A 12857-nucleotide genomic window follows, 5' to 3' on the forward strand; every position below is an offset into this window, starting at 1 on the left:
CTCTGCTGAATTTGAAAGTTTTTGTTCTGCCAATGGCATTCGCCATGTTCTTACTCCGCCGTTCCACCCTCAATCGAATGGTGCAGCGGAACGTTTTGTACGCACATTCAAGGATCATATGGACCGCCTGCCTTCGTGCTACGCACTCTCGTCAGTAGGCCCTCATCACGTTCCTGTCGTCGTACCGGACCACGCCACGCGACGGCCCTTCGCCTGCGGAGCTTCTCCACGGCCGTCGTCATCGCACCCTACTACGGTTGTTGCACCCCCCGGATCGACCCGCCGCTTCTGAGCATCGCACGCGTTTTCAGCGCAACGACGCCGTTTTTTTCAGAGTTTATCACGGTCGCCGTCGTTGGGAACGTGGTACCGTGATAAGTGTCCAGGGTCGCGGTTTTTATACTGTTCAAGGTGCTACTGGGGTGCACAGGAGGCATCAGAACCAGTTGCGCCGCGCTAGCCGCCCGGATTCTGCCGCTCGTTCTTTGTCCACAGATTTGGTCCGCGGCGGGTTCCAGCCGCGCCTTCCGACTTCGCTGCCGGCCCCAGGGCAGCAGCAGCAGCCGTCGCCGCTACCACGCCGACAGCCCGTCCCGTTGATGCCTCCCGCGCAGCTTCATCCGGGAGCGCCCCAGGTGGTCGCTCCGGCGCCTGCGGTCCCTCTTCAGTCGCCACCGCCTTCGGAGCTGATGGACGTCGACCCCTCAGACGGGCCGCCTTCCCAAGCGGTGGCTGTGCAGCCTGTCCTGCAGCCGCTTTCCTTGGGCACCCCCAAGGAGTCTGACACCGCAGCGCCTTGTCCGGCGCCCACTCAGCAGCCGTCGACGCAGCGTCAGGAGACGCTGCCTCTCTTCGTGGGTCCCGACGCCCCGTCGCGTCCAGTACCAGAAGCTGCGCCCGTGGTCACAGGCGTGCACCCTGACCTCGGTTTTCAGTCGTTGTTTCCCGAGGCCCCGCGCGGCCAATGCTGGGGTGCGGACCGGGGACTGCCACCGACAACAGTCTCCGCCCCGGTCTCTTCTGCTACGCCTGCGGCCAGACTCCTCCCCCGCCGTCGACGCTCGCCACGTCATTATTCAACGACGGTGCGGCGATTTGGGGGGGAGGAGTGTTATATCCTAGCCAGTAATGCCAACCGAGCCCGCTGCCAAAAGGTTGGCAGCATCAAAGTCCGGACGCCGTCAGCATAAGCAGCGCCAGCGATACAGGAAATCGCCGCAAGTCTGCGCGCGCCACCGCTGGCTTCTGGCTTCTTAAGCGCTGGAGTCGCGAGCGCTAGGACAGTTCTGCATTCGCCGCTCAGTTGTGTACTCGCCACCGAATTGTGTACTTGCTAGTCAGATGGGTGTTCATCGCAGCAGAGTTGTTGTTTGTCGTCAGCCGACGCTGACCTAGCCGCTCCGACTCGAACTAGACAGATTTCCGTAGACACGGAGTTCACGACCTTGTTTCTGTATCTTCGTTAATAAAGATAAGTACCGACTTTTATTTAATCTGAGTGTTTGGGCTTTCATCTTTCTGTTCACTGTTCCAGCGGACCGGTCGGCCCGCTATTAAAAGTGTGGCGGTGACTTCGTGAGCCGTTTCTACGGCGAATTGCTTGTCGCTACGAACACCGCCACAAAAAAGTTCGTACAGTGCAACTTTAGTAAACTTCTGGAAAAACTTAGGAAGTAAATCAAAGTTCGTACAGTACAAGTTTAAAGTTCTCACGTTCCGAAATTGCGAACTAGCTGAATTCCAGGTGCAGGTCGCTCTCAGATAACCGCAGTAGAGTTTGAGTTCAGACCTATTGGCCCAACACCACATATTCAAGGTCCATAAGTTGAAAATATTTCATAATATTCGCTAACGATATACATCAATGTTACATGTCCGCAATTTAACATACAAAAAAAATTACGACACACACGAAACATGACCTGCACGTCGCCCATACATACTCACTCTCCCAGGTCTCGAAACCGAATGCCCCACGAGTCCCAACAAAGTGGCCTGCCGAAAACGGCTGCCGCACATTTAAGCCCTCGCTTTGACATGAGTCAAACTCACACACTTCTGACTTCCGAAACATACTTAAAAATTATAAATTTAACATTATATTCATGAGAAATTTCTATGAACCGTTCGAAATCAAGACAGAAGTGAGACACGGAGATGGCCTGTCACCCATTTTATTTAACGCAGAGAAAATAATCAGGACATGAGACAAAGGGGTCAATGGGGTAAAGATGGGGAGACACAAAAATGAAAACATCGGAATAAAAGCATAAAATGTCTTCGGTCCCGGGTTAGAATCCCGACGCTGCTTAAATTTTGATTAATAATCAGCATTGGCGGCCGAAGACATCCGGCATAAGAAGTCATCCTCATTCTGCCAACGGCCTTGTCCCAGGAGTGGGAAACTGTCCCTAAAGGCGGAAGAATCAGCAATGACCAACGGCATGAGGATGCAGAAGGCAATGGAAACCACTGCATTAAATAGACGTAACGTGTATCCACAGGACATGTGGCCTGTAATTAAAGAAGTGTCATGACTATCTCTTCATTGGCAAAAGATTCCGGAACAGTCCCCCATTCGGATCTCCGGGAGGGGGCTGACAAGCGGGAGGTTGTCATGAGAAAAAGGTTGAATAGTCAACGAAAGGACAACGTTCTATGAGTCGGGCGTAGAATGTCAGAAGCTTGAACGTGTCAGAGAAACTAGAAAATCTGAAAAGGGAAATGCAAAGCCTCAACCTAGATATAGTAGGGGTCAATGAAGTGAAGTGGAAAGAAGACAATGAGTTTTGGTCAACAGCAGCAAATGGTATAACGGGAGTACGATTCGTTATCAATAGGAAGGTAGGGCAGCGAGTGTTACTGTGAACAGTTCAGTGACAGGGTTGTTCTTATCAGAATCGACAGCAAACCAACACCGACAACGATAGTTCGGGTAAATATGATGACGTCGCAAGCTGAAGATGAAGAGATAGAGAAAGTGTATGAGCATGTAAATGGGGATGAAAATCTAATACTCATGGGGGACTGGAATGCAACTGTAGGGCAGGGAGTAGAAGAAAAGGTACAGGAGAATATAGGCTTGGGCAAGGAATGGGAAAGGAGAAATACTAATTGAGTTCTGTAACAAGTTTCAGCTAGTAATAGCGAATACTCTGTTCAAGAATCACAAGAGGAGGAGGTATACTTGGAAAAGGCCGGGTGATATGGGAAGATTTCAGTTAGATTACATCATGGTCAGATAGAGATTCCGAAATCAGATACTGGATTGTAAGGCTTACTCAGGAGCAGATATAGACTCAGATCACAATATAATTGTGATGAGCAGTAGGCTGAAGTTCAAGACATTAGTCAGGAATAATCGATACGCAAAGAAGTGGGACACAGAAGTACTAACGAATGGCGAGATACGGTTGAAGTTCTCTAAGGCTATAGATGCAACAATAAGGAATAGCTCAGTAGGAAGTCCAGTTGAAGAGGAATGAACATCTCTAAAAAGGGCCATCACAGAAGTTGGGAAGGAAAACATAGGTACAAAGAAGGTAACTGCGAAGAAACCATGGGTAACAGAAGGAATACTTCAACTGATCAATAAAAGGAGGAAGTACAAAAACGTTCGGGGAAACTCAGGAATACAGAAATAAAAGTCGCTGAGGAATGAAATAAACAGGAACTGCAGGGAAGCTAAGACGAAAGGGCCGCAGGAAAAATGTGAAGACATCGAAAAAGAAATTATTGTCGGAAGGACAGACTCAGCATACAGGAAAGTCAAAACAACCTTCCGTGACATTAAAAACAATGGTGATAACATTAAAAGTGCAACGGGAACTCTACTGTTAAATGCAGAGGAGAGAGCGGATAGGTGAAAAGAATACATTGAAAGCCTCCATTTGGGGGAAGATTTGTATGATGCCATAGAAGAAGCAACAGGAGTCGATTTAGAAGAGACAGGGGACCCAGCATTAGAATCAGAATTTAAGAGAGCTTCGGAGGAATTTCTAAAATCATTGGGGGAAGTGGCAACAAAACGACTACTCACGTTGGTGTGTAGAAATTATGTCTGGTGACGTACCATCTGACTTTCGGAAAAGCATCATACATACAGTTCCGAAGACGGTAAAACCTGACAAGTGCGAGAATTATCGCACAATCAGCCCATGCATCCAAGTTGCTTACAAGAATAATATACAGAAGAATGGAAAAGAAAATTGAGGATGCGCTAGATGACGGTCAGTTTGGCTTTAGGAAAGGTAAAACCACGAGAGAGAGGCAATTCTGGCGTTGCGGTTAATAATGGAAGCAAGGCTAAAGAAATATCAAGACACGGATATAGCTTTTCGCCCCTACTGTTCAGTATATACATCGAGGAAGGAATGTTGGAAATAAAAGAAAGGTTCAGGAGTGGAATTAAAATTCAAGGTGAAAGGATATCTGTTGTGTCTAGACAAGACAGCCTAGACACAATGAGAGGAAGCCGAAAGGCACGCGCTTAAACTCACGCAGGCTGGCGTGAGGTCTGAAACAGGATACGTAATGAATGTTATAAAGAAAAGTACGTAGCTTCTGGAATACTTAACTTTAATCCATAATTGTAGAACATCGCTCTTGATGATACATGCTTCATAATAATATCAATGATACGATTCGCTGATGACATTCATATCTTGAGTGAAAGTGAAGGAGAATTACACGATCTGCTGAACGGAGTTAACGGTCTGAGTACAGAGTACGGATTGAGAGTAAATCGGAGAAAGATGAAGGTAATGAGAAGTAGTAGAAATGAGAACAGCGAAAAACTTAGCATCAGGATTGATGGTCACTAAGTAGAAAAAATGTTCAAATGTGTGTGAAATCTTACGGGACTTAACTACTAAGGTCACCAGTCCCTAAGCTTACGCACTACTTAACCTAAATTATCCTAAGGACAAACACACACACACACACATCCATGCCCGAGGGAGGACTCGAACCTCCGCCGGGATCAGCCACATAGTCCATAACTGCAGCGCCCTCAGACCGCTCGGCTAATCCCGCGCGGCTCACTAAGAAGAGGAAGTTAAGGAATTCTGCTCCTTAGGCAGTGAAATAAACAGTGACGAATGAGGCAAGGATGACATCAAAAGGAGACTAGCAATGGCAGAAAGGGCATTCCTGGCCAAGAGAAGTCTACCATTATCAAATACCGGCCTTAATTTGAGGAAGAAATTTCTGAGAATGTACGTCTGGAGTATAGCATTGTATGGTAGTGAAACATGGACTGTGGGAAAACCGGAAGAGAAGAGAATCGATGCATTTGAGATGTGCTGCTACAGACGAATGTTGAAAATTAGGTGGACTGATAAGGTAAGGAATGAGGAGGTTCTGCGTAGAATCGGAGAGGAAAGGAACATGTGGAAAACACTGATAATAAGAAGGGACATCTGTTAAGACATGAGAGAATGATTTCCATGGTACTAGAGGTAGCTGCAGAGTGCAAAAACTCTCTGCCATGGTTAGTACAGGAGAGGAATTCGTGGCAGGCAGCATCAAACCAGTCAGAAGACCAATGCAAAAAAAAATCTTTTTATTTAATGATCCGATTTTGATGTGAGTAAAGCCTCAACTTACGCTCAATTTACCTGTTACAACCCATAAAAATTTGTCGGTTAATTTTGAAGACTAGCGTGTTCAAACGGATAAACATGACGGTTTTAAATAAAACTCTAAGTTACGATATCTTTTCTTTCCGTGATTCGGTTTGGATTAAATAATGTGTATATATTGTCACAAGCTACACTCAGGTTACCTGTGGAAAGCACGTGAATTCTTGGAGTAGTTTTAGACATTAGAGTGTTCAAACAGAGAGTCACGACGGTTTAACTGTTTCATTATTAGTATAGATTTAGGCGAAAATGTATGTTTTTCTCGTGTGGACGGCAAATTTCGGCCTGTAATTTAAAATAGGTAATGTTTGTAAAAGGTCTACTATTATTTCTTGATAGTACACAGTGACATTTCGATTATAAAAGTCGCCTAAGGCGTTGTTATATTACTTTTCAAAATTCATTTTATACTTAAAATATTTGAGATTAAATAACTTGAGGAGTATTCGTCCGATCAGGGATGCGTTTTTACTGACGCACTCGTCTTACTTTTGTCTTTCTAACCATCTTACTGGTTTCTCAGTAGTCGGGTTCAGTATTTATCAGACTGACTCTTATTTAATATTTACGAGTATGTTGGTCACTCAGTTCGGTCATGGCTATTACCGTATTCTCTTTTCTCGCCAACGGCCAGGTGTTCGAGTTATTCCGACCATGCGGCCGGAGGGTACGTTTACTTGCTAGCCGCCGGCCGGAGTGGCCGTGCAGTTCTAGGCGCTTCAGTCCGGAACCGTGTGACCGCTACGGTCGCAGGTTCGAATCCTGCCTCGGGCATGGATGTGTGTGATGTCCTTAGGTCAGTTAGGTTTAAGTAGCTCTAAGTTCTAGGGGACTTATGACCTCAGCAGTTGAGTCCCATAGTGCTCAGAACCATTTGAACCATTTTGAACTTGCTAGTCCTCCTACGGTCCATAGTAATTCTCATACGAGCAACGTCAGCCAATCACTGACGCTCAAAGAGTGCCACCACCTATTGATGATGTCTCGAGACTAGCGCGGTCCTCAGAATTTAGCCCAACATGGCGTCGACAACTCCTCAACTTGAAAACACACGGTGTCCCAGAGGTACTTCCTCCTAATGTCATAACAGGATGCCTGCGCATTGACGCATCTTCATTTTTAAAATCTGGTAGGCATTCTTACATTCTTCTGACTTTACCCAACAGGTCTTTTATACATTACTGTTTGGAAAAAGTGAAACACCAACACCGATAGATGTGATTACAATAAAATTTATCCCACCAATTAGGGACGTGATGCTACATTACTAGCATTATAGGCCTGTACATGTACTGTGAGTGTGGAAATTCAGTTCGGAGTACCGCCACCACGTGCTGTAATCAGAGCCGCTAGACATCATGGACCACCTGAGTGTACTGGTGCAGAGAGCTCTGCCACGCGGTTTGTAGGCGCGTCCACGAAGCGTCAACTATGGCTTCAGGAAGATCTGAACGAATAAATAACCGACCCACCATATACCACATATGTTCGATGGGCGACATGTCAGGCAAAAAGACAGACGGAGAAAGCAGTGGTACCCGTCGTTTCTCGAAGATAGCTTGCATATTACTCACCACATAAGGCCGGGCGTTGTCCTGCTGAAATAAGGCATGTGGAGCGGTCTGCAGGGGAGGGCAATGTCTTCGGTTATGAAACCTCTTCAGTGTAGCGGTAGCTGGTCAGTTGCCCTTAAGGCGTAGGAGACGAGATCGCGTAATAGGCAATGGCGGCTCATACTTGATCTTTCTCCCCTATGCCGCTCATTAGCGCAGTGTGCACGATTGCGTTCACCACGGCGGTGTCAAACGCACATGCGGCCATCACTGTAGGACAAGCTGAAGCGGGACTCGTCCGAAAAAAAGTACATTTTGCCAATCAGCACGCCAGTGTCGGCGTTCACGCGTCCATTCCAGTCTGCGGCGTTTGTGGGTTATGGTCAGTGGAAGCCACCATTCCAGCCCGCAAAGGCAGCGTCAAACCGTCGACGCAGACACGTCGACATCCCTCGCAATGCTCCAACGTCGCACAAATACTGTGCGCAACGCTGTTCTGTCCGTTATGGTCAAGCAGACAATGTAGCGATCATCTCGCACTCTGATCAAATTGTGTCGTCTAGAACCCAGTCGGCGCTGTGTACGGCCCTCTTCTCTCCAGTGGTTCCACATAGGCCTCACTGTTGAAGCAGCGTGCCCTGTACGAGGCTCAGTGTCACGGATCGTCAAATCGAAAGACTTGCACTCGACGAACGGTCTACCCGACGCGAGGCCCTAGTCACACGACACTTTGATGTCGATGAGACACAGTGGCACTTGGTTAAACGTTTCACTTCGTATGACGGCTTCACGGCGACAGAGCGTTGCCTTACACTGTCCGGTCACAGAATAGAGGACGCCGTTGGGCCTACGTGCTAGCCATGTCCCTGCCATTTAAATCACTTATTATGGTTCCGCTGTTCTACACATACTTTTATCGTGTTGCAGACCATTGCTTCCGAGTGTTTGGCTTTTTCAAACAGTAGTGTATATACAACGAGGTGACGAAAGTAATGAGGCAGCGATGTGCACCCGAGGGAGATGGTATCGTGAACACAAAGTATAAAAGGGTAGTGCACTGACGGAGCTGTCATTTGTACTCAGGTGATTCATGTGAAAATATTTTCGGCGTGATTATGACCGCACAACGGGAATTAACACACTTTGAAAGGGGAATAGTAGTTGGAGCTAGACGCATGGCACATCCCATTTCGGAAGTCTTCAAGAAATTCAGTATTCGCGATTCTCAGTCTCAAAGAGTGTGCCGAGAACACCAACTTACAGGTATTACATCTCACCACGGACAGCGCTGTGGCTAACAGCCTTCACTAAGCGACAGAGACCTGCGGCGTTTGCATAGAGTTGTCAGCGTTAACAGATAAGCAACACTGCGTGAAATAGCCGGAGAAATCGATGTAGGACGTACGACGAACGTATACGTTAGGAGTATGTGGCGAAATCTGACGTTACTGGCCTATGGCAGCAGACAAACGACGTTAGTGCCTTTGCTAACAGCACGACGTCGCCGGCAGCACCTCTCTTGGACTATCCTGGACTCGTGACCATTGCTTCGACGCTGGACGACTGGAAAACTTCTGCCTGGTCGGATGAACGTCGAGTTCGCTAGTAGCTGATGGTAGGGTTCGAGTGTGGCGCAGACCCCACGAAGCCACTGACCAAAGTTGTCAAAAAGACACTGTGCAAGGTGGTGTTGCCTCCATAATGGTGTGGCTGCGTTTATTGGGTTCTCTAATCGAACTGAATCGGTCATTGACTGTAAATGGTTATGTTCGGCTACTTGGAGGCCATTTGCAGCCATTCATGAACTTTATGTTGCCAAACGACAATGGAATTTTTATGGATGATTATGTACTATGTCACCTGGTCACCACTCTTCGCGATTGGTTTCAAGTACATTCTGGACAATTCCAGTGAATAATTTGATCACCCAGATCACCCGCCATACATTCCATCGGATATTTATGAGAGACAATCGAGAGGTCAGTTCATGCACAAAATCTTGCAGTGGCAACACGTTCGCAGTTTGGACAGCTATAGAGGCATCATGGCTCAATATCTCTGCTGGAGACTGCCAACGACCTGAATCCATGCCACATCGAGTTGCTGCACTTCACAGGACAAATGGCGGTCCGACACGATATTAGGCGGTATTCCATGAATTTTGTCACCTCTGTGTATGCGTGTCTCTGTGTGAATAGCAATGGTCGTACACCAATCCCTTGTTTTACATCTGAAGATTTCTCTGCGTTAATAGTGACACACCTTCCTCCGTCTTCTAACCCTCCTGCATCGCTGATGAGTGTGACATCAGAGAGACTGTGCTGAGGTGTGCATATATGCTGCATTGGGGCTTAGTTAAAAAGAAAAGACTAATATTAATGAATAAATGCAATAATTTTACTAGCTGTGTGACCGGCTATGAACTCTAGTAACCGGTTGGTCCTGACTATTATTAGCACGCAATCTGACTGCACAAAATAAAAATAAAGAATGGCAAGGAATTTCCATGAACGCAATTGATTAATTAAGTCCCCTGCAACAATAAAAGCTACGAAACAACAAAGCACAAGTGTAACTGTTCTGTGTGTGGTAGTGTGACTCAACGTACATGTATCTGGCTCGGTTCTTTCCCAATAAGACAAAATATTTTAAACGCCATTTACAATGAACTAATTGAAAAACCAGAAATACGATAATTGCACATAGAAACCAGAATTACAAGTCTAATAAATGAACACGAGCCAGATGCTTTGTTGACTGTACCTGTGAGCACGAGGGATTGTCATTAAAGAAAACTGTAATACCTTTTTACCTCATAATGTTGTTGTTGTTGTTGTTGTTGTTGTTGTCTTCAGTCCTGAGACTGGTTTGATGCAGCTCTCCATGCTACTCTATTACTCTATTACTCTACCTCATTATATATTGACGAAAATATTCCATTACACCAGCATCATAAATCAAAAGCCCATCTCCTTTGTCAAATATATTCTGACAATTGCATCTTCTTCCATCTATACATTACACAAACCGAACGGTACAACATTTCAGTCAACACTCAGATCGTCTACTCTCTCGCCCAACAGAACAACGACTGCTCTCGACATCCTCTGAACTACTACTGCGCCAGTGGAGGCTGCGGAATAATAATCTTTGGCGCAATCTCTGGCGCTGTGACTCAGTGTAGCCACCTTTCATTGCTTATTTACAACGGAACCTCTTAATCGCACCCACCTGAGTTTGTGGTAAGATTTCCCAGTGGATATCCAGTCAAGAACTGACCACAGATCAAGCATGGAAACGAGAAGAAAGTGTATTGAACAATGAGGAAAAAAGCGAAATAGAAACAGTTAACTGTCGAAGCTTAACAGGTGCAATATTGAGTAAAGTGTGACAACCATGGCGTCGTGGTTAAGAGGCCACGGTATTGCACTGCGAAGGGGGCGACCTGTGTTCGAAACTTCCTCGTGCCCTTTTTTTCACAATTTTATGAATTGTCCGTCCGGTCATTGAAATGTGTGTTCTCTTTCTGTAGCCCTGGCAGTTGTCATACTATACATTGGTTATGTGATAAGAACACATTACCGTCGCAAGTAAACGCGATAAACAGTGACAGCAGGCGAGATACCACATAGACGTCTCACAGAAATGAAAACAACAAATAAACGTATGTGAACTATGTTACAACATAGGAATTCATTGGTCACAACATCCAAAACGGAACGCAACTTCAGAACCGTTAAAAGCACATGTTTTGACAGAACACAGAGACGCTGTGTGATTGTGAAACTGTTACATTAAATTGTTGCAGCTTATTTGAGAAACTATTATGTTTTCATCATTTTCTTGGGAGTTATCACATTCACATTATTACGAACATCCAAATGGGGCAAGGAGGCACGTCTCACTCACTCACTCACGAGGCGTACAAATTAGGTCCTATCCAATGACACACGTACTGTCACTAATGGCGTGTATGATGCACCAGACGTTTTCTGGTGGAAGATTCGGTTGCTTGTCGCATTGTTGTCAAAAGTTTGAGGTTCTCATTCGAAAGCCCCTTCCGTTCGGCTGATAACAGAGTAGTTGTGCAGAATCAACTTTCATTATAGGTCCGTTCCCCGTACTTCGCTGTTGCAAATAGACGTTACACCACCATAAAAGCTCGAATTAGAGTACAGCAAACAGCAAAAGAAATAAATAAATAAAAAAGAAAGGGGCACGAGGGAGCTTTGAACAGGGCCCGTTCGTTTTGTAGATGAACACCTCACCGCTCAACCACGACACCGTCGCTCGTGCTCTCCGCTCAGTGCTGCACTTGTTAAGCATGGACCGTTCGCTGTTACTGTTTTGCCTTTTCTTTCACAGTTCGGTACACCTTCTTCCTGTTCTCACGCCTCATGTATGTTCAGTTTATGACGGGCTGTCCATTGGGCCCTCTTGCCACTAAATCTGAGTGGGGTGCGATAGGGAGTTCCACTTGTTAGCAAGAGCTCAGACAAGATTTATTCGAAATTTAGGAGGCATTACCGGAACTGACATATAGGTTGTGTAAGAGAAAACTGTGCTAAGGATGTGTACATATGCTTTGTCAGCAGTGTCCCAGACAAATCGAGTCTTCATTGATGTAGAAGATGGCAAGCGTATTGTACTGCAAGATGAACGTAACGCCGTAGCATGAGGTCGCTGTTATGTATGGTTGAAAGTCGATAGTTGAAATCATAGCAACCATTGTTTCTTAACTGTACGAATGCGTGTTAAATTCAAACGTTAAAACTACTGTTCAGTATGTTACTTTATAGAAGTGTCATACAGTTTCCATTGTGCGAGAGCTCCGGCCGCTGTGGCCGAGCACATCTAGGCGCTTCAGTCAGGAACCGCGCTGCTACGATCGCAGGTTCGAATCCTGTCTCGCGCATCGATGTGTGTGATGTCTTTAGGTTAGTTAGGTTTAAGTAGTCCTAAGTCTAGGGGACTGATGGCCTCAGATGTTAAGTCCCATAGTGCTTACAGCCATTTTTGTGCGAGAGCATAAATTAGCCCTCTCATCAGTTTCTGGCACACACACACACACACACACACACACACACACACACACACACACACTAACACACATCAGTAATCGAATATGAAGTGACGAAGTATGTGGAAATTTGTTACAATTATATTCGGGCTAGTTATTACTTAAAATGTGGCACCAATATTGAAGTATTGTTGTCGACAACTGCACTTTTGCCTATGAGATATACTACCATTGTCATATGTGTTTTGAACTTTACGGAACATATCTTTAATTATTTTTCCAAATAATACAGACAATTGTATATTGGTGTGAAGACCGAATTTTTGTAGATCAAACTTTCCTTTGTGTGGATCTTTGTCCATAACTTTCTTTGACATAAAGAAACCGAGCAACCGCAAGTGTTTATGAAACTAGCATACCAAATTTGGTGCTTTTGCGTATAACAGTTTACGTTTTACATCGCACTAAAGATCTCTGCAAAAGACATCCTTCTTAGTATGCATTGGTGTGTGTTCAAAATTGTTCAAATGGCTCTGAGCACTATGGGACTCAACATCTGAGGTCATCAGTCCCCTAGACTTAGAACTACTTAAACCTAGCTAACTGTTTTGTACAGTTATAGAAAAATAACATAGTCTGCCT

General features: G+C 45.6%; 1 protein-coding gene across 1 annotated transcript in view; it reads right to left on the reverse strand.

Moving 5' to 3' along the window:
* Positions 1-456: 456 nt before the first annotated feature.
* Positions 457-12857, reverse strand: part of LOC124606192 (testis-specific gene A8 protein-like) — a 119721-nt gene continuing 107320 nt past the window's right edge. Inside the window, exon 2 of the mRNA XM_047138160.1 lies at positions 457-891. Within this exon, the coding sequence (XP_046994116.1) occupies positions 457-891 (435 nt within the window). The remainder of the gene's footprint in view (positions 892-12857) is intronic.

The sequence above is a fragment of the Schistocerca americana genome, chromosome 3, assembly GCF_021461395.2.
Source record: "Schistocerca americana isolate TAMUIC-IGC-003095 chromosome 3, iqSchAmer2.1, whole genome shotgun sequence".
Lineage (NCBI taxonomy): Eukaryota > Metazoa > Arthropoda > Insecta > Orthoptera > Acrididae > Schistocerca > Schistocerca americana.